The sequence below is a fragment of the Otolemur garnettii genome, unplaced genomic scaffold (assembly GCF_000181295.1).
Source record: "Otolemur garnettii isolate 467f Iridium unplaced genomic scaffold, OtoGar3 scaffold00010, whole genome shotgun sequence".
In the NCBI taxonomy this organism is placed as follows: Eukaryota; Metazoa; Chordata; class Mammalia; order Primates; family Galagidae; genus Otolemur; species Otolemur garnettii.
The window spans coordinates 23,756,913-23,780,089 of NW_003852405.1; the positions used below are offsets into that span (position 1 = coordinate 23,756,913).

The 23,177-nt window shown below is 39.0% G+C and overlaps 1 protein-coding gene across 1 annotated transcript in view; it reads left to right on the forward strand.

Moving 5' to 3' along the window:
• Nucleotides 1–23,177, forward strand: part of TTLL7 (tubulin tyrosine ligase like 7) — a 145,937-nt gene that overhangs the window by 110,268 nt on the left and 12,492 nt on the right. Inside the window, exons 17-20 of the mRNA XM_023509859.1 lie at nt 571–705; nt 2,560–2,640; nt 15,889–16,049; nt 22,992–23,165. Of these exons, the coding sequence (XP_023365627.1) occupies nt 571–705; nt 2,560–2,640; nt 15,889–16,049; nt 22,992–23,165 (551 nt within the window). The remainder of the gene's footprint in view (nt 1–570; nt 706–2,559; nt 2,641–15,888; nt 16,050–22,991; nt 23,166–23,177) is intronic.

The following is a 23,177-nucleotide window of genomic DNA, read 5'->3' on the forward strand; positions in this document are numbered from 1 at the left end:
TTAGAGCAGTTAACTATAGTGTTGTTATCAAGTTCTACAGATTAAATTAATATACAGTGTTCCCTCCTTAGCATGAAACTCAGAGATTCAGTATTGAGGAAGTAGTGAGTTTATTTGCAAGCCGGCTTACTTTTAGTTGTCTTCACTCAGACCAGCAATTTATTAAATTTGTTATTTAATGTGGATGGCGTTTCCAAAGGGAAGAGTCAGGAAATAGAAGGGAATGAATTTCACTTGGCAACAATGATTGATTTGTTTTCTAATCAAGATTGTTTTTTTCTAATCAAGGTTTATATAACATATGAAACTGATCAGGAAGTGCTTTTTCAGTGCTCTTATTTTCATTTTGGCATTTTGAGCCCAATAAATACAGTTAACGTAGAAGTGTGAACACTCTTAGGATTCATCACCGTTTAATCCTAAGAATTTATAAACAAAAAAATTCCCTTTCTTTTTCACTGTTACTTTTTAAGTTAAAAGTGAATCATTTTTACCTGGAAGTATCTTTCAGATTATACTGGCACAATGAATAAGACCCCCTCCAAATGTCTGTATTCTTTCCCATTTAAGACTGAGGCTTTGCGGAAGCTGAAAACAAAAGAACAAGAAGATGATCTAACAAGTCAGACCTTGTTTGTTCTCAAGGACATGAAGATCCGGTTTCCAGGGAAGTCAGACGCAGAGTCAGAACTTCTGATAGAAGATGTGAGTGTTTTATATACATAAAATTTCAAGGAGACGGTGCCTTATATTCTTCTTAAAGTATTGAAATTTATTTCCCGATGGCATGCTCAATGACACAGCAAACTTGACTGTGGGTTATTTTCAATATCCACAAGCTTTAGAAAAGCAGGAGTTTATTTTAATTATGATTCAAGAACAATGAGATCCTGTTTATAATCAGCAATGCAAAATAGATTGCAGCACACAGTCCTAATTTTAATAAGACTGCCTCATCAAATGAGAATAATTAGTACTAAGTAATTATTGTTCATTATGATTAAAGAAATTATCAGGTTAAACTTGCTTCTACAGAGAGTTAGAAAGATCTAATATAGGATGGGCTATGGTGGAAAGTTGGGACCCTGGCATAAAAGGTCAAGAATATTTGGATGTGACACCTTTAGTGTCATATTTTGGGGGTTAAATTTTGAAACGATTTATGCTGAGCTCTGTGTGCTCTTCTTGTTACACACACATGTGCACCACCCAGTGGAACTTTCTAAAATGGCAGAGGGTCCTTTTAACAGTCACATGAAAATCAACGACCTTGTCCTAATTCAGAAATAAGGTTCAAATGGTCAACTATTTGAATGAATATTTCTTGGTTGAAAAAGTGTTTCTTCACACAAGCTTCTACTTCCTTATTCAGACATCCTTTTCTAAAGATCATCTTAGATAACGCCTCAGAAATAGAGCCTTGTTTTCTGGGTTCCCTGTGTATTTTTTTTTTTTTTCTTTTTTTCCAGAGGAGAAGTCACCATCTAGTGGCCAACTGAGGATAAGAACCACAGCCACGCACTTGGTCTTTTTCTCTTTTTAGCGTTGCTTTAGACCTGTCTGAAGCATGTATACTGAAACAAAAAGCAGACAAAAATAAATAAATAAAAATAAAAATAAAAGAGACACTCCTGGTACAGAACATCCGTAATGACAGTTTATATTGTGTAATAATGACAGTCATAAACAAAGCCCCCAAACATACGTTTTGTTGTTATGTATTTTTTAAAAAGTGAAAATGATAGCTTGTTTGCAAGTGAGCCGCTGCTTGTGTTACATCAAAGGAATGGGAGGAAAAATAACATTGGTTCTAAGGTATATATTTCTGTGTGCATTTCCTTATGTTATCTGATGAGGTTCTACATAAAGCCAATGACTTTGTACCACTTTATTTTACACATAAATATTTCTTAGAGATAGTAGTTATATCCCACCTTTTTGAATCAGGTTGAAGAAAATTAGGTAGACGGTAGAACTAATATCCATGGCTAATGCAATATAAAGAACATAGTCTTATATAATTAACAAAATATAATGACTATATCAGGCATTAGATTACTACATGTTCACCAAGCAATGAGTATTTAAATCTGTTTGCTACAGTATATGGTACTAGAATATATATTTAGAAATGTTGAGATATGCACAAAAAAACTAAGCGAAGGGATAGCAGAGTCCTAATTATATACAGACTCCTTCTGGTGCATTATTCAGTATTTTGTTATTGTGAACGATGTGATAGATAGAGCCCTTGGACTAAGGATTTCTTCCCAAATATTATGTTCCTGAAAACATTTGACTTTCATTCACTAGAAAGTGTGTTCTTGGTCCAAAAAGAAGAGAAAGCTTTGGATTGAAATGGGTTCTTTGCCTCTGGTTAGAGATCTTTTTACATGTCTTTTTATGAAAGCATTATTTATTGCAAGTAATATTACAGACCTAATCTTATATAAATTAATTGATAACGTTGATTTTCATTATATACATAAAATAATGTTGTATTTATTACTTCTGATGAATAATCTAGTTTAATTTCTTCATGTTTCTGCCCCAAAATAGATCATTGATAATTGGAAGCATCATAAAACAAAAGTGGCTTCCTATTGGCTCATAAAATTGGACTCCACAAAACAACGCAAAGTAAGTAATGCTCAAAAACAGTTTTGCCCTAACAGACTATGCATTAAGCTACGATCATTATGCCAAATTCGTAGTCAAACCTTCTGCATGCCCATCTGTTGACCTAATTCTTCAACAAATATTTATTGAACATTGTGACACTGACACTGTGTGTCAGGTACTGTTCTAGGCTCTGAGGATAAAAACAGCAAGTAAAAAGAAACCCAGGCTTTCATGGAATTTCCATCCTAGTTCAGATGTTTGATAACAAATACAGAATGTACATAGTACAGACAGCCCTCTGTATCCATGCCTTATGTATCCAAGTATTTATCCAACTGGGATTGAATGTATTGGGAGGAATAAAAAAGATGATTGTGTCTGTACCGCACATGTACTGGCTTTTTTCCTTCCCTAAAGAAGCCACTGTAACAGCTGTTTACCCAGCATTTACCTTGTATTAGCCTGACAGTTAAGATGAATTAAAGTATATGGCAGGACGTGCATAAGTTATATACCAGTACTGCACCATTTTGTATCACGGAACATCCGTGGATTTTGATATCTTTGGAGGGTTCTGAAACCAATGCCCACAGATACTGAGGATGACTGTGTTAGGGACTATGAAGGAAGAGAAAGCAGGATAAAAAATAATAGAGAAAAGGTAGCATTTGAGCAGAGATTTAAAAGAGAATCAATAGAGAGAAGAGCAAAGAGCAAAGACCCTGAGTCTGAAATTAGTTTGATGTACACCCAAGACACTGCAAGCACCAGTGTACTCGTAGTTGTGTTTGGGGGAAAGGTGAGTGATGTGGTAGTTAGAATTGAGGTTGGACAGACAGGCAGTGCTCAGAGCACAACTTCAGAGAGGCAAAGACACTGGGTTTTATTCCAAATGATGGATGGGAAACAATTGAACAATTTTGAGTGTAAGAGTTACATCATATGGTTTATAACTTTAAAAGATCATGAAAGCTACTGATGGCGAACAGACTGGGGAAAGGGAATGTGGCGGAGTGGGTGTAAAGACCGGCGAGGAGGGACTCGGAGTAACTGAGGCAGAGCCAAAGGGCGCTTAGCAACGGTCGTAGCTGAACGGGCAGATGCCGAGGAAGAGCAGGAGCTGGGCCGGGCTACTCTTGTTGTTCTGCCTTTGGACACGCGCGGTGTTGATGCGGTGAGTGGACATGCGGTGAAGGTGCGGAGTGTGTAGTTGTATTCGTGACTTGTGTTCTGGACTGAGGCTTTGTATGGCGATAAAAATTCGAGGCATGTCTAAGATATGTAAAGCCTTCAAACTAGATGAGATTCCCTGGAATTTCAAGGACGGAGGCCTGGGCCACTCCTACAGAGAGAAATCAGAGAGTTGGGGGAATTCATCAGAGAGGACTGAGAAGGAGCAGCCAGTGAGTTGTCAAAAAGCCATGAGAACTGGGTGTCCCGGAACAGGACAGAGTGCTCAGTTTTAGGAACAGCGTGTTCAGCTGTGTCCAAAGTGGCGGAGCCCTGAGAACGGACTGTTCTTGGCCACGTGGAGATAGTGATGACCCCGATTGTAACAAATTCAGAGGAGCAGTGGAGGTCAAACTCGACTGGAGTATGTTCCAGAGATGAAAAGTGGAGAGGACAACACTGCAGCCAGTACGGACACTATCCCAAGGAATTCCACTACAGAGGGGCAAGGAAACGTGGCAGCTGGAGAGGGATGTGGGCGGAGGAGGCTTTCTTCACAATGAAGGTGTTTACAGTTTGGGTGCTGAATGGAATGATCTAGAAGAGAGGAATGGCACAGGAAAGAGGTAACACAAAGTTCTTGGGCAAGTTAGCTGGGATAGGGGGTTGTCCTTACCAAGAGCATTTATTTCTACCAGGAGGGAAGCAGGGTGCGTGGTAGTGTGGTAGGAAGATGCAAAGGTTTTCTTCTGGAAATCTGGGGAGAGAGAAAAAAATACTGTGCTGACTTGGAGAGTGGGAGAGGGGAGTGGCCAGCAGCCTGAGCGGCCCACCAAAATGCATGGCGTCAATACTTTTTAGGAGATAAGCTGTTTTAGTAGCTTTAGTGAAACTGCTGTATTCTTTCAATAATATAAACTATCTTTTGCCCTTCCTAGGACATATTGTTAATAAGCTGCAACTTGATACTGATCCTATGAAGACTTTCACATTTTATCTTATACTTTTGTCTGAGTGAACTCACTATTCCACACTAACTCATTCAGCAAACACATGCTGGGTGTCCCACACAAAGCTGCTATGGAGGGGGGGCGCAGCAAAGCTAGTAACAGGTGAATTGAAAAAAAAAAGGTGTGTCCTGGACGTGTGTTTGCCACATCAGCGACCCTGGCTCTGACTAATGAAGACGAGGGCCTTTTATGAGAGTTGGAACCCCAAATTTCCTCAAGTCCATGTAATTTCTGAAATCTAGAAGACGAGTGCAAGTAAATTGCTAATTAAAACAAATTAGCGTCCAGAAACAGATTAAAGTATTTATACAGGATAAACATGGCTTTTCAAATCATTGGAGAAAAGATGATTTTTCCGTCTACGGGGTTTGAGCCAGCTGACTATTTGTAAGAGAATTAAGTTGGAGCTTTATATCTCATCACATACAAAGCCAAATTCCATATGGATTGTAGTTTTATATTATTTATATTAAAAGGCAAATATTAAAGACTTAAAAGAAAACGTACAAGGATGGGTCTATAATAATCTTAGAGAATGGAAATAACGTCTTTAATAGCTAAAACCTGGAATGGTTCAAGGGGAAGATTTCATTATATTGAAACTTCTGAATGGCAAATGACATCCTAAACCAAGTTAAAAGGCAGAAGCAGGGAGGGGAATTGAATAGGGGATGGGGAAGTTGAGGAATTTGTATTTGTATTTGTAGCATATAAAACAAAAAGTAACACTCGTAAACTAAAACCCACTACAATCAGAAAAGACAAACTAGCCTACACATATTAACAATAGCAAAGCAAATCAAAAGGCCGTGAAAAGGCAATTTGTGGGTCTTCAGATAGCCAATTAACGTAGAAATAGATCCTTGGCCTCACTAATGATGAAGGAAAAGCAAAACTTAATAAGACAGATAATCTCCAGTGATGGAAATAATATGAATGAGAGGGCCTTTATTAGACAAAGAAAACACTGGTGCAACTCTTTAGAAAGGTAATTTGAATTACAAACGTTCATGACCTTTTGACTCAGCAAAACCACTTCCATGATTGTATCCCTAGAACAATAGCATGAATGTATTAAGGTCTGTGTATATGAGCGTTCCTTGTAGTACTGTATGTTTGTAAAAGCAAAACATTTACAGCAGCCTAAAAGTCTATAAGTAGATTTGTGGCTAAGTAAATTTTAGTACATCCGTACAATTCAGTTGCATTCTCTTGAATACTATTCTGGAATCATAGATCTTAACCTGGGATCAAACAGGACTATGACTCTTGACATATGAGACAAACTCACATTAGTAAAGCTGACCAGACTTGACCATGTGTTTGATAATTATGGGCAAAGGATACAACAAGAAGCAGTCACCAAGTGCAGGATCTCTGAGAGTATTGGCTCTCTGGGGTCCCTTTTCATATATCCAGAGGCATTCTGGTGCACAGGGACAAATGCCAGCTACCTGTGGTCCCTGTACTCCTGGAGGAAGCCTTTCCGATTTGGGTGAATGTCATTTTTATTCTCCAGTAGGCCCACGGGCTGTCAGTGAGCTCTGTCCTCCCCGAGAACTTTATAAACGCTTCTTAAGTTGCTTCCATTCTAGACACTTTTAATTCTAGTCGATAGCAAGCTATCTTCTTCTTTTTGTACCTTTCTGTCTTTACCAGTGATATGTGTTTATGTGAACAACAACAACAAATTAAAACAGGGCTATTGTCGTTTTTACATGTGGCATGAGAAGGACTAATAAACATTGTACAGGATGATCAAGTGACGTGTGGGAATATTAATAACATCTGTGAACTGGAAGGAACTTTTAGTTCGCCATGCTTAATTGAGTTTCTAAATTTAAAGTAAAAATAAATTCATCATTTATAAATTTACTAGAAAGATTGGGTGCCCGTAAGTCTTCTCCCATATTGCTTGACTCTAAGAGTATTTGGAGGTATCTTTGTGTAATCTTTTCTTCCAGTTGTCAGATGTGCAACCACCTTTAAGTACTAATCACACACTGTTATGCTGAGCACGGGGGAGAACTAACGTGGGAGGCAGGATCTTCATCACAGCTTTTGAACTCTGCTACCCTTTCTTTGAGCCACTTTGTTGCTGCTTCCTTTTGGCGTAAATCAAAGGTAGACATTTCCTTTGTGCCTGTGGAAAGTAATGATATGTCTCCACTTCAATAAAAGCTTGTTAAATCCCATGGTTTGCACTACCCAAGCAGTTACACTCATTCTTCCACGTAGGTAACTTAATAGACGGTTCTGTTTTTGGCAGAAGATTCATAAATTGAATTTTGGCTCTCAAAGTACAAAAAGGGCTGATCTTAACTAGTGCAAATTTATCTGGCAAAGATGCCCACTTTCCTGAATGCCTTCAAAGTAGAATGCTAGTCCCAAGCTGTGCACAGAAGTGGAAGCTCAGGATTTAAACATGGGCAACTTATTTGTAGCAATATTTTCTTGCTATCATCATGGTTGTTGTAGCTCCTTCACTCTACTCAACAGCTTTGTTCTTTAAGAGGCTTTTCTCAAAACAGACTCAAAGTTCTTAGATGTAGAGTAAAGGTGAGGAGGTACTTCTGGCAAAACAGCAGAGGACAGCTCTCAGCAGCACTCATTCTGTGATGGCATTCTTCCTCTACAGCAGGGGCAATCTGAGAACTCCTGGTCAGGGGCAGTGGCTCACACCTGTAATCCTAGAACTCTGAGAGGCTGGGGTGGGAAGATTGCTTTAGCTCAGGAGTTCGAGACCAGCCTGAGGAAGAATGAGACTCTGTCTCTACTAAAAATAGAAAAATTAGCCAAATGTTGTGGTGGGTGCCTGTAGTCCCAGCTACTTGGGAGGCTGGATCACCTGAGCCCAGGGGTTTGAGGTTGCTGTGAGTTATGATGACATCACTGCCTTCTACCCAGGGTGACAGAGTGAAAGTCTGTCTCAAAATAAATAAAATAAAATAAAAACAAAATAAAAAACTAAAACCAGAACTCTTACCCACGAGTCATTATTTTAATATAAGACACTCTAAAGCAATTTTTGTAAAATTTTCATTTGTATAAAATTAACCCTGCCAAAATTTATAAGTTCTTTTCTCCCACAAAAAGAAGCATGATGGACATACATGTCTTTTTTTTTTTTGAGACGGAGCCTCAAGCTATCCCCCTGGGTAGAGTGCCATGGCATCACAGCTCACAGCAACCTCCAACTCCTGGGCTCAAGTGAGTCTCCTGCCTAAGCCTCCCAAGTAGCTGGGACTACAGGCGCCCGCCACAACACCTGGCCATTTTTTGGTTGCAGCCATCATTGTTGTTTGGCGGGCCCGGGCTGGGGATTCAAACCCGCCACCTTAGGTGTATGTGGCTGGTGCCTTAGCCACTTGCGCCACAGGCGCCGAGCCAACATACATGTCTTAAATGCAGTGCAAATCACTAAGCCAGCCAGCAGTGCAAACCAGCCAGAATTGGAGGCATTGAGCCCTAATAGAAACAAAGATTTTTTTTATTAGAATTTTTTTAGTAATATTTTGTGTCCTGTCCTTAATAGCATTAGAATTAATTGTTGAAATACTTAAAATTCATTCTAAAGAGGAAAAAAGCATAGAGATATCATTGGGACAACTTAAATGTGTTTAGCTGATTTATTCATATATAATCTATAATTGATTTTATATGAATTGATTGATATATAAATATTTTTTCTGTACCTCTTCTCTACCCTAAATTTACTTCAGATGAAATTAGAGGTGACGTGTTCAGACAGTGACGGACTGAAATATTTTTTTTCAGACCTTAAGAGAGTTAATATCAGAGTGACTCAAAGTACTCTAGGAAAATAAAGTTTATGTGGTGAAATGAGAAAGGCATGTCAGATACTGACTTGATATAACATGGACTTGAGCTCGGTACTGCCTCTGCCCCCTTACCTTGGGCAAGTGACTTCTTGGAACTTGTCTGGGATTTGTAAGAATGAGTATTAGAGGGCTCTTGGGAGGAAGTGGGACCTTATATGGGAATATATTTGAATTTTAGAAGGGGTAAAGCGCAAGCTGATTTTTTTTTTTTTACTGCTATGGATCCCCATGTCAGAGTATTTTTCTGATGCATTTTATTTACTAAGAATTATTCATACACTGAGTTCTTTTGTGCAGAATATGTAGAAATAAAGGATAAAAAACTATTGGCTTTTAACACATTGACCACTTACCGGATACCAGTTGTAACATGAGCTGTTGCCTCAGAGAGCTAAAAACTACATCTAAGAAGACAAAAAGAAACCTACAAATGTAGGTCAGGCAGAAAATGCAGAATTAGAAATTATAAAAATGTATCTGTATCTGTTTAGAAACCAAGAACTTAACTAATTTAAATTAGAGGTGGATTAATCAGTTCCATCCTTTTGGCCGTGATGATCATTGGAAGACTTTGCCAGTTCAGTCCTCTGTGAGAAGACACTAAGATGGAATTAGAAGTGAAAGAGATTTGTAAAGAAAAACACTCAAAGATAAAGGGGAGAGAGAGCTGTAGCAGACAGGAGAGTCTCTGTGCTTCACTGTGGCTCTGACACCTGTGAGTGGATGGGAGGAGGAAGGGGTAACATCAGTGAATTTCTGAGATAGTCTTAGGTCAAACTAAGGAGGAGCCCAGAACGTAGATTGCCTGTGAGAGGGATCACGTTAGCCCTTTGCTAGTATCCCAGCCATGCTCAATCCTTGGCTGGGAGCTGTCTGGGGACAGTGTAATCATGGCTTTGATATGGCAGTGCACCCCAAATGGGGACTCCGTCAGCTAACTGCACTCTTTGAGACATTGATTTAAGTGGCATGTCTCCCTGGCTGCCTCAAGGCCGTGTGTGATACAATTTAATTTGACAAATGTTGTGGTTGTCAATTCAGTACAAACACTGTACAAGGCACCGTTGGGATTTTCAGAGTTGTGTACTTGTTCATTTATTTATTTGTCCACTGACTCATGCATTCAACAGGTATTGATTGAGAGCCTGCCATGTCCCAGGCACTATTCAGGTGTGGATGCCCAAGACGCTTAGTTCAGTATCTTCATTCCGTTTAGGGACCTTTGTTGAAATATGTATCTTGGGTGACCAAGGCATTTGCTAGTTGCGCATTAGAATGCGATAAGACCAAGGTTAGAATGCCACACGCACAGTCTTCCACGTGACTTCCTTTCTCATGTTCTTGGAAATAAAATTATTTGCCTTACTTCAAATTTTCCTTAATGGGTGTAGCCTTTAAAGATCAAGGGTATGGGAATTCAATCCTGAAAAGAATCCTCACCAGGTGAAAATGGCGATAGTTAATCTTACTCAACGTCATGTTGGGGTAACTACACATTTGCATAATTTACCTTTCTGCCAAGAATGCAGTTGCTTTGCATAGTTTGGGAGGAATAGATGTGAAATATGAAAACAGTGCAGTGCTGATGGTTTGTGAAGAATGCCAAATTTGCTGAAAAGCTCATTCTCTGATGCATTATTCGGGAATAAATGGAGATCGGAGGATAAGAGAACTAAGTGGTGATGTTAGGATTGTGCTCTATTTGTACTCTATTTGCGTTTGTTTTAGGGTTCTAAGAGATCCTTGTTTGTCAAGTATTACTTCTCTAAATAGCAATTTCTTCCCAGCACCTAGTTGCTTCTGCATGCGTTTTGATGACATTATTTTCCATCTCTTTTTCATTTGGGCTGACATAGATGCTGTTTAGAGCTGTTTGTTTTGCATCAGCAAAGATGCCTCTACCCTATGGCCCCGGCTGCTGCATGCATCATTAGTGCAGCATGTAGTGATTTTAATGTTATTTCTAAACCGCCTTCACCTCATGCCATTATTTTAATTTAGGACCAACTGTTCAGCCATATGGAGCAGTTTGTCATTCAACATCTGTATGTTCTTGCAAAATATGAATTTGTCTGTGTGCTTTATGCCTTCAAATGTGCTATATTTCATATGGAAAATACAAATCTTTTCGTTTTATTAATGTTGTCATTGACTGATCTCCCATTTATTTTTTCCCCTTGGAGAGCATAATGTTGGATTGGGATGCTTTTAAAAGTCATAACGTAAGGAAATGGATGCCTGTATTCTATCAGCCAGCCTCACTTGAGCCCACAGATAAACACAGGGGTGCCGTGCTGACCATTTGTTTTTGTGCTTCCCAAATTATTCATCTTCTACCCAATTTCTTCTAACCCCAAAGCACCAAATATATATATATATTAAAAAAAAAACACAGCAGAAATAGAAGTGGCAAGAATTTACCTCATCTCAATCTGATTTCTTGCCTGCCTGCTCTCTGCTTTCTTAAAATCATTCAGTGGGTGTTTTGCTAAGAACACAGTCACTGTGCCCCATCTGTATAGCTTTTTAGCAAACTAGTCTATCTTCTGTGGCAGTGATGGAGGGGGCACTTAGGCAGCCTTGCTAATGCTCAGTGACCCCACTCTGCTTCCCAAATAACCATTTGACTGCAGGTGAATCTGAGTCCAAGAAGAGACAACTGGTTTCTCACTAGGCTTTTGCTGTTTACATCTGGAAACACAAAATTGTGAGGCAGTGGTTTAGAGCATAGGTCTGGATGCTCAGCTGCCCCTTTACCAGCTGGTTGGTCTTGGGCAATTTACTTATGTGCTCTGGGCCTGAGTTTTTATGGAGATCTAAAGTGATTTCACAATCCTCAGAATTTTTATGAGAATTTTTGTTCCACTGGGCAGGAAAATTAACCCTTCTGAACTCATTTAGTGATGGTGACCCAAAAGTAGTTGTATATTGTTTTTATCTATCCCTTGGTTTGAATATTTACATTTCAATGTTTATATATATTTTGCAGAAATACTAATGTGTGCAATTATGGAATCTACCCTCAGATTTTTGGAAAGGGACAGTGGACCAATAGTATCTACCTCATGTTTTTGTTTTGAGGATTAAGTGAATTAATATGTCATATACATAAAAGTGCTTAGGACAGTGCTTGGCACATAGTCAATTCTCTTTAAGTTTTAGCTCTGATTTTTACCTTGTCTGTATAGGTTTCACTTTCTTTCTTTCTTTCTTTTTGGTTCTTAAGATTTTCCTTTTCATTTTTCTTTGCTCTGTAATATTCCATCACTCAATATGTTGGTTAGTCAGAAAAGTGAATTGCATGTTTTGTGTTATTTCCAGCAAACATTTAATTTAAACCTTTGGCAAATGGTAGTATGGAGATAATTTACATAATCGTACACTAATTCTACCCCTTCCGTAGATTCAAACTCTAGCGTTTAATTGCTTGAGTTTACCATGTTTCCCTGAAAATAAGACACTGTCTTATATTTATTTTTTTCTCAACAAGACACACTAGGGCTTATTTTCAGGGGATGTCTTCCTCTCTGCGCTGAAATGCATGGCGTGGCTATGCAGATATGCTGCATAGCCCTACCCATCACTAGGTCTTTATTATCAGGGTAGGGCTTATATTTAACAAATGCATAGAAATCCTGCTAGGGCTTATTTTGGGGGTAGGTCTTATTTTCGGGGAAACACGGTAATTGTCTGAGTCACAGAAGTGCTTATCACAGAAGGAAATGCAATAGAAGAGGAGAAAAGCCAAGTGAGAAAGCTCTTCAGTTATTTATTTTTTGTTCTTTTTCTTTTTTTCTTTTGGCTGGGTCTCTCCTCTCTCTCTTTTTAAGGACTAGCTCACTGAAACCAGCAGCTGTTAAGTACTAGACCTTGCCTTAAGCCTTGGGGACATGGTGTTGTTATTACAACATGGGCATAATCCATTCTCTTATGTAGATAGTAGTCTCCATTGATTAAACTGGAAATTAAAATAAAATGAGATGATTGTAAAGGGAGAAAGAACTGGAGACTAAGGCATCATACAATAGTTTAGTGGCAGGTAAGTTCTTCCTAAGATGTGATGTTTGGGGTGAGACATAGAAGTTCTCCAGGAGAAAAGAGGGAAGATGGTTCCAGACAAAGGAAAGAGCTTCTGTGAAGATGCAGAGGAGAGATGAAAGATTTGAGTTCCTGTTCCCTTGGATTATGCCTCTTCATGCCTCCAAATTATAGGCCTGACCCACCCCTCTTTCCAGGACCAGAGCTTGCCTTCTTGGGGAGGCTTCTGGAAGACGAAAGGCAAAGAGATACCAAGGGATATATGTGTTCTCAGTGGAAAGCTCTGGAAAAGGGGGAGGAGGTATCTGCATTGCCCAGATGGGGCCCTTCTCAACAATCTGGGAAATAGCTTCTTAGACAGGGGTGCTTGGTGGGATTCCAAGAGGCCTGAAGATTTTCCCATCATATTGGAGGAAACATTAGGGGTAGGGCTGGATCATTTCCCCTTAGAACTTCCTGGCCCCATTCTGAACTTTTACTGCCGTATGGGCTAGGATAATGGGCCCTCATGCGTTTAAAATTCCCTCTAAATGAAGATGAAAATGTGTGCAGAGCAGTGACCAAGAGATTCTCCTTTAAATAATGTACCCAGGACAGTGCTGGGCCGAGAGCAGGCAGCCAATACATATTAGTTGCCCTTGATGTGTATTTAAAAAGAAGTAGTGAATAGCTCATAATCTCAAAAGCTGTAGCATTTGATAATGATGATGTTAAGCAATTATTTCATAATATAATGTGAAAAATGATCAATGTAAGGTAATGTTGAAATTCTTGGTATCGATAACACTTTTCAATTTCAGTTATTTTATATAGTTCATATTTATTTTTGAGGCAATTTTTATAGGTTATCTTGGCTACTTTTTATTCTTTCCTTCCTTCATCAGGACTTCTGGCCTGTTATTATTTACCAACATATGGACAGAAAGTAGCCAGGACAATTGAGAGAAGGCAACTGACTTGCACTGATTCTGTACCGCCAGCGTAGATTCTTAGGTCCCATCAGACATGAGCACTGCTTCCTACAATAAAAAATATGAAGAGTTAAACCGATAGCTTAAATAAAAATTAAAGGCATGAATTAATGCCAGAGACGCATATTCTATCAGCATTATTGTGAATAATTCATATTAAAGTTAAAAAAATCCTCTTTATAGTTAAGCATTCATTGTAATAATGAGCCTTTCCCGGGCAATGTTTTTTCACAGACTCCTTCACCACAGGTTGTGTTGTCCCTCGGCACCCCCTCCCCTTCCCCCGATACCCCCTGACCCGCTGCGCCCACGTCGCAGTGCGGGAAGCTGGACCAGGAAGGGCAGGGATGCGGCTGCTCACACAGTTCACTGCAAGAAACCGTAGCTGTTCCTCTTCTGTAACTGGGATGTTATTTGGAACATTTTTAACTAAATTTATTTTAAAACAGATGTTTACTCTAAATTTGCCTTTGATCAGTGAGAACTAGTATCACTTCTTCAAATATTGCTCTTTTAAAGAGAAACAGATTCCTCTTTCATCTGCCTCCAATTCTTCATGTGTTTTTGCCTGTTGAGAGAAGTCATGTTTTCACTCAGCCTTTATGTTTGAAAGTCTTTCCCCCCTTTTCATCTTTCCCTGTCATTTTTATAGGCAGTTTTCATAATTAGATAAAAACAAAAAGTGAAAAATCCACTTTGGCTGGCTAGGAATAACTATCTATTGGCAGTAGTTTGGGGGGGATTACGAATTTTGTAGGGCCTCTCGGGTTTTTGTTGTCCGGATTCATCACAGCGTTCGCTTCATGATACCCTCTCACGATCGGTCTGTGCACGGCCTGCTGCTTTTAGTTAGTGTTTTTAAAGTTCTTACACTACCTGTGAACCCAACACCCAGACCCACAGCTCGGATCTTGGCAGTAACCTCCGTCTAACCAAATGTGTCTTCCCCGCCCTCCCCCTGGCTACCTCGTCTCAGGTTGTCATTTTCTGGAACTCAGTGTTCACCCAACCCTTGCCTGCTTTCTTTATCTATTTTTTATTATACCCATGTGTATTCTCCAGAAGTGTTTTTTAAAAATTTATTTGTTTTTACTCCTATTAAAAGGGTGTTATATATTATTTCTGGCATGTACTTTCTTAACTTGCCATTATGCTACCAAGATACTCTGTGTTGTGTGCTGTATTTCATTCATTTGGACTGCTGTGTGATACCCGCAGTCCGAAGGGGCTGAGTTTGTACCCTTGTGTATTTACCCACTTTACTATTGTTGGAGACTTAGGTTGTTTCTAGGTATTTATGATTGCTAACAGTTGCTATGCATGTTCTTATACATGCCTCCTGTTCTGATTACGAGAGCTTCTTTTAGGAATCAAGTCACTGAGCCAGTGTGTTTATGAAGTTCCAACTTTAGGAGATAATGCCAAACTGTTTTCCGGAGTAATTGCCCCAGGTTGTACTCACATTAACAATGTCTTAGAAACTGTGAGGCCCCATATCCTCGCCAACACTTGGCATTGTCAGAATTTAAATTTTTGTCAATTAAATAGATATGAAGTTACATCTTACAGTCTTAATTTTTCTTCTATATTTTTATCAGGCATCTTTATTACCTCTTTTCTGAAATGCCCATCCATGAATTTTTGTCTCCATTTTTTCTATTGTTTATATTAAGAATTTGTTAGGCATGCTTTATGTATTCCCCATACTAATCTTTTGTCACACATATCTGTTTTGAATGTATTTTCCTTATTTGGAAGTTGGCCTTCTATTTTCTTTAAGGTATATTTCATGACAAGAAGTTCTTAAATTATCAAAATCTATCAATCTTCTATGGTCCATACCTCTTTGTGAGTTAAGTAGCTTTTGTCTAATCCAAAGTCTAAGGGATATTCTCCTGTACTTCCCAAGATATTTGATGGTTTGTTTTTTAACATGTAAGGCTTTAACCCATCTAAGTTGATTCTTTTTAATTTAACAAGGCAAGGATTCAATGTCACCTGATCTTTTTCATAAAATTATTATTTTAACATGTCCATGTATTGAATAGTCTCTTCTTACTCTGTTGTGACTTTCTACCTCTGTCATATACTAAAGGTTCAAAAGCCCATGGATCTGTTTGTGACTTTTTATTCTACATTGTTGTTCAGTGTGTGTGTGTTTGAGTGTGTTTGTGTGTGTGAGAATTTTAGACACGTAAACATACCTGATCTTAAGTACTTTTGTTTTTCTACCAGGTCCTGGACATAGTAAAAACAAGCGTCCGTACAGTCCTTCCACGCATCTGGAAGGTACCTGATGTTGAGGAATTAAGTTTATATCGGATTTTCAACCGGGTTTTTAATCGCTTACTCTGGAATCATGGTCAAGGACTGTGGAATTGTTTCTGTGATTCAGGGTAAGTTCTATGCCATCTTTTATGATCATAATTTTTAATATTTTACTAATTGGTTATAAAAGTAACCCAGTAAAGTGGCTGCATTTCTGTAATGATCTTTTAAAATATGGAATTTGATGGCATGTAATTTTTAGTACTCAACCATAATTTCTATCAATTAAGCTGATTAGGTAAGATGATGAATATGAATACACCACCACCTAACTAATTTGAATTCAGTGGAGAGAAGGTAGTCTTCCATAGAGAAAAAAAAATCTCAATCTCAAACCAATAGGCTTCAAGTTCTGCTGTTCCCTTTACACAGCCAATTTCTAAAATCTTAGCTACACACCCTTCTTCCTCTGCAGAATCCCAGTGCTGCTGCGACTCACTGTCATTTCAGCCTTGAAACATATACAGTCAAAGATCACATGACCTTTTATTCACAATGGCTTCCCTTAATCCTGTTCTTATTCTCCCAGTCATCCAAGTTTGATATCTCTGGGGCATTGCATCTTCCTCATCCCCACTGTCTTTATTGACTATTTGCTAAGTCTTGCTAGTTTTTCTGTCCCATTCTCACTGTGGCCACACTAGAATGTTCTCCATTCATTCTTTCAACAATAATCACATATTTACTACTGTGTTAAATATTTTTGGAGACACAAGTTGAATATGACACAGATGACACAAGTTGAATGTGACCTCAAGAAACTTGGTAACAGTTAACTATCCCACTTACTGAGTGTCAGGCATCGTGCTAGTCACTTTGCATGTGGTAAATAATTTAAACCTCATGGAATCAGTTTGTGACAGGTTCTATATTATCTTCATTTTGTGGATAAGGAAACTGAGGCATGAGACAGGTGCTGAAGACCTGGAATTTGGAAGTTATTAGCCTTAATCCCAGAGTTATGCTCTTAACGAATAAGCTTTGATATCTAGTAGATAAAACGTGATATTATATATACAAAAGAAATCATTTCCAAAGAGACACAGATAAAGTATGACAGGATTTCAGACAAGAGGATCTGTTCTTGATAGAAAGGCTAAGTGAAATTAATAAATTTATGGGCATTTTTGCTTCCAGTTTTTTTTGTCTCCCTTACTACATATTCATCACATTTTCTAAAATGACTTCCCTCATTTATTATTAAAGTCTAAACTTCTTATTTGCAGATAAAAGGCTATCTAATATGCTGAGTTTCTCCTGACTTCTCCAGTCTTCTTTCTCATTACTCTCTTACTTGAACTTTGCTCCAGAAATCAAACTCATTGTTTTTCTTTTCTTTTTTTTTTTTTTTTTTGGTAGAGACAGGGTCTCACTTTTTCGCCCTCGGTAGAGTGCAGGGGAGTCGCTCCAGCAACCTCCAACTCCTGGGCTTAGGCGATTCTTCTGCCTCAGCCTCCCAAGTAGCTGGGACTACAGGCGCCAGCCACAACGCCCGGCTATTTTTTGTTGCAGTTTGGCCGGGGCTGGGTTTGAACCCGCCACCCTTGGTATATGGGGCCGGCGCCTTACTCACTGAGCCACAGGCGCCTCCCAAACTCATTGTTTTTCAAATCTCTTAAAAATGTGTTCTTTCCTTTCTCTGAACTGTTGATGTCCTTGGCTATCTAATTGGGCTGCTTTCCACAATCCCACCCCTCCAATCCCCTCTGCATTGTTTGACTCCTATGTAAAGCCCCATGCTATTCCTGTCTCTTCTGTTAAACCTCAATAGAGGATTCTATTCTGAAAAATCTCATCATGGCCTCCATTTAAATATTCTACCCCTCTGATACTGAATCACACATACTACCTGCAGACTTATACGTACCATATTTTTCTTCTGCTGGTATTCACCAACAAGGAGATTCATAAGGCACTTGGGGTGAGATGAAATCTGAGAATAATCTTGGCTATAAATTATTTCTACAGAGACTTAGTGAAACATTTGAACTGTGCTCCATGGTCCCTTAGTTGGTGGCTCTTTGTAAAGGTGCTCCCAATCTGACCTCATAATGGGAATTTATTTTCTATTTGTTAATCCATTGATTTGACACTATATATGAATCCCAGCTACTCTCTACCATGGCAGTGAGGCATTTTGTTTCTGAAATTAGTGCTGTGATTTTGAGACTGTGGACAGTCTCCAGTATCAGAACCTAAAGAGAGGCCCATCAGTGCTACTTCCTTGCCTCTAAGGCTTCTCTTTCCTGAACTATTTTGCTAACATACTTTGACTTGATTCAGAATCCTTTTCCCCTGTCTCCGGCACAGTACTCTACCCAAATTTCTCTGTTGGTATCTATTACTACTAGTAATCGTGCTGATAGTAAATAACACTTATTGAAGGCTTACTAAGTGTATGACACAGTTTTACATATTAAATATTTGTATAATCTCCATAAGAGTATTTTGAGTAAACTATTCTTATTATCCTCATTTTACAGATGAGGAAATTGAAGATTAAACAGAGTACACCACTTGCCTACATTCCCTGAGTAAATTTAAACCCAGGTGGTCCAAGTTGAGATCCCAAATCCTTAAGTGGATTTTACTGACTCTCCAAAGCGGCTTTGCCAGTGGCTGCCCAGCTTGATTGACTGCACGTCCCACCACATTAGCCAGATCCCGAGCCCTTTATGCCTGAGTGGGTGGAGCAGGAGGAGCTTTGAGTCCAATTTGATTCCACTATCCATATACTTTTTTCAGTCTGGTAGTTGGTAGAGGTGAATTTAACATCAGGTTTTACTTTGCATCTTTGCAAATGAATTTCTTAGGCTTCCTTAATCTAATCAAGTGACATAGTCCTCTGTGTGTTTGATTCTCAGTTTGGACCTGGAATAGTTGTACTGTTTCCTCTGAGTCATGTAGGCAACATATACTCCTATAACTTTTGGTCTAACAGCCAGTAGTCAAGGTGAAAAACTACTCTTCTCAGTTCTCAAGGAATGATTTTAATTTAAAGTTCACCTTTCTTTCATGGCTCGGTGTAGAGTCTTGGAAAAATGTAAATAACTCTGGGTCACTCTGATTCTTGCCTGTGCCTGTCAAGAGCTCCCTAAGTAAAACAGAGGCAGTACACCATGCCCTGTCTGCCTCCAGAAACATCTGAGAGTAATGTAGATCTTTGTGGTAGGTTTCCCTATAATCAGCCCAGGGGATCTGCTGACGCATCAAACAGAAAACAGCCTGTCCCTCTCTTTCCCTCTTCCAGGCCTCTGAAGCCCATGCCCAGTACTCTTTATGACACCTGCAGCCTCCCGGGAGTGTAATGATGCCCTGAATTCTGAACGTGTTCTCTTGAAGGAAATAGCTCTTAGAATTTTTTCAAATACAATTATCTACCATGTTTCACTGAGACAGGGAACTCTAGGGTTCCGCAGGACTCAACCCCAAGCCTGAGAACTCAGTGTAACATTTCAGCTGAGAACAGGAGTTTCCCAGGGAAGAGCAGGGGGCAGTGTGGGAGAAGGAAGGGGTCATGCAGAAAAGCCCCATCTCCACTCAAAACCCCGATATATCAACCCCAAAGAAGAGAATCTGGCTTGGACCCTCTACTCAAAAGCATTTCCTTGTGAGAGTTTGTCCTATTGTAAAAGCTTTTCTTTTAGAATCTCAGGGTGAGAAGAAACTTTAAGGAACATTCCGAGGCAGCAGTCCATTTCCAGGCTGAATTGTACCTACCTGAAAATGTATGTGAGACCCTCGGTCTGCATAAAGCCTGTGGCTCTCCCTTCCAACTGGACATGGTGCTGTTAGTACTTTCCCACTGAGTAATCTTTCTGCTGGTGATTATTCAGTTGGCATATCGTCCTTTATAAAACTTTTCTTTCTTCCTTCTGCTATTTAACTTTAGACCACTTCATCATAAATTAATACTTGTACCAGAGGAGAAAGGAATGAATCAGTTGCACTCTGTAGATGAGGGAGTGGGTGAAAATGATTGGATTACTGGATAACAAAGATTTTTAAGTTTCTGCATTTTGTTAATCACTCCCTTTGTTGCCAGAAGTATTCAGTATTCTATACTTTGCATTAGCAATAAAAAAGGCATTTAAAGTAATTTCCTTTCATATATCTCTGAGGATTAGGGGAAGCCAGAAAGAACTTTTTAATCATCTAGCTTTTTTAAAAATTCGTAGATTTTGGTGCTCCGTTTTCTTGGATTTTAGATTCGGAGAGTGGGTTGATGAGACCCTGACTTCTTTGATAAACACACTGGTATTTTTAACTATTTTTACTTCTTCTCACCTTTTCATTCACTTAAAGATGAGGTCTCCCTAAGTTGCCCAAGCTGGTCTCCAAGTCCTGGGATGAAATGATCCTCCCACCTCAGCCTCTTAAGTGCTGGGATTACAGGTGTGAGTCACTGCTACTGGCCCTCCTTTCACCTTTTAAGAAAACATTGTATTGATCACATTGAAAAGTGAAGTACTGTAGTACGTGTATTATGAGAGGAATTTTACACCTACTCAGCTGTGCCAGGTGGCAGGTAGAGGAGGGGGCACAGTTCTGATTTACTCAGATTCCTTTGTAGAGTGGGGACACCAATTGCCATACGAGGCAGGAGTCATTCATTTTCTTTACGAGGAGTTGGGAATGCGGACACTTCAATGGAGATTAACAGAGTAGAAGGGCAGTCGTTGGCCCGTGGTGGTAAATATGTCCACCAGAAATAAATATGTGCAAAACCTTGATTCATATTTTTATTTTAAATATTTAAAGAATGAGAAAACGAGACGCCAAAGCTGATCATGTTGTACCTCACATATTGTTCATAAAGTTACATCAAATTCGAGTGTTATGTGTATAAAAGAAGCCCTTTTATCTTTCTTCCATTTTATTTGTTATTTTTCTACCTCCAAACCCCAATTTAGGTAAGGAAAAGGTACCGTCATGTGAGTGACCTGACAGTTGATCTAATCAAATGGCTCCAGAGTATCAAAAAATAAACACATCCAAATTGCGAGGGGAGGGTGGTGGTGGAGGTAGACTTTTGTGGGCATACCCGAAATCCCAGCAGAAAGAAAATCAAAGCCCAGGGTGGGTTTGAAAAAGAAAGAGAAAGTCAAACCTCAGGACGTTTTTTCTTTGTGTATTTACATTTACACAAAATTTTATTTCTCTATGCCCAGACATACGGGGTCTGTTAGATTATGGTACATTAATCACATACGTGTTCCCTAATTAATTTAGTGTCCTCCAGTGTTTTTTTGATCAAATCAGGTAATGTGATTTTATATTTATATCTGTGTCTATATATCTTGATAAACACATGTGTATCACACCTGGTTTTTCTTATTTAGTAACAATTTGAATTTCATTTTTAGAGTTAATTAGCGCATTACTGTTTCTTGAATGAAAATAACTTTTACTCCTTTGTTAATTAAAAAAAAACAAGATTATATTTAGTCGATTATAGTTAATCTTGAACATCTCAGAACACTGAAGAAAATTTGTTTCTTTCAGTGAGCTCATTTGAATCTCATTCCTTTAAGGAAACTTGTCAGGCACTGATAGCATGCCTTCTTGTTTGAGACCATGCTTCTCCCGAAAAAATAAACAGTAGCTTTTCTACTAAAAAGAAATACCTTTATGGGTGTCTACAGCATTTTTTAAAATTCCAGATATATCAAATATCCACAGAAGGCTGAACATGGAGTCTTTGAATTTCCCAATGGGAAGTGCATTTCATAGGAAAATATTTTCCTTAATGTTTTTTCCTTTCCAAAAGTCTACTCTTTTCTCTCTGAGGGTTACTTGAATTGGTTTATGTAAAATGAGACTTGAACCATTACCAAATCTCATCTCAAACCAAACTTTCTCCTCCAGGATTGAAAAGAGTTTCATTTATACTAAGAAATAAGTCAGTGTCTCTTTTTCTGTCTCTCTCTGGTGGATGGTTGGTGAAGTTATTTCCTGATTTAAGCTGTGATGGCCCCTTAGGTAATTGTGTGGCACACACAATTGCCATTAACCAAGGAAGTGTGCCCTGTTACCTTTGGAATAAGCAGAGTACGTGGCCAGAGGAAGAACACCACTGTTAGGACTGTACTAGGGTAGTACTTGCTAAGGTTACCTTACTTCTAGAGCAGCGGTTCTCAACCTGTGGGTCGCGAGCCCTTTGTAACAATGAAAATACATTCTGCATATCAGACATTTACATTACAATTCATAACAGTGGCAAAATTACAGTTATGAAGTAGCAAAGAAAATAATTTTATGGTTGGGGTCACCACAACACGAGGAACTGTATTAAAGGGTCACAGCATTAGGAGGCATTAGGAAGGGTAACGCTGTCTAAAAGTTTTTTTTAAAAGGGTGGCTGTAATCAAGGGATTAACCTCAATTCTTCTAGAGCAGAGAGGTCACGAATTAAGTTGCAGCAACTTTTTAATCACTTGTGGGATCATTATTAACGTTAAGGTAAATATACATTCCTAGAACACTTAATTTTTGAGCAATTAGCTCAGTATTTAAAAAATATTTTATTATAGTGTGTTTCTGTTTTGTAGTAGGTGTTAGAAAATCATCCTCTTAGCTACGCACAGTTGACAGCATTAAAACTTTAAAGACAGGTAGCACTGAGTGAGGTGGTTTGTGCCTGTGGTAACCTGCAGTCCCACCTATTCAGGAGGCTGCAGCCAAGGATCGCTTGAGCCCTGGAGTAGGATCTGCAACAGGCTGTGACTGCACCTGTGACTAGACACTGCACTCCAACCCAGGGGACGTAGAGAGCTTCCCTGTCTCTAAAGAAAAGAAGATAAATAGTACATGAATTCCATGCTATTTTTTTTTTAAATGCAAAGATCACTTTCCTAATTTATATTTGTTATATGTCTTTCAACCGTCCATAGTTATTGCAGGCCATTTCTACTTTCCCTTACAGGTTTGTTGCTAGGTAAGTGATATAACTGGTTGCCATTTTTAACAGTGAACGTAATACAAGGTCATGTCTGTTTCCATGCCAACAGATGCTCGTGGGAGAGTACATTCAGTAAAAACCCAGAGATGATGACTTCTTTGCAGCTCCAATGTTGCCAGCGCCTGGTGGAGCTTTGTAAACAGTGCCTGCTAGTGGTTTACAAATATGCAACTGACACCAGAGGATCAATTACAGGCATTGGTCCCGACTGGGGTAATTCCAGGTACTCGCTCAC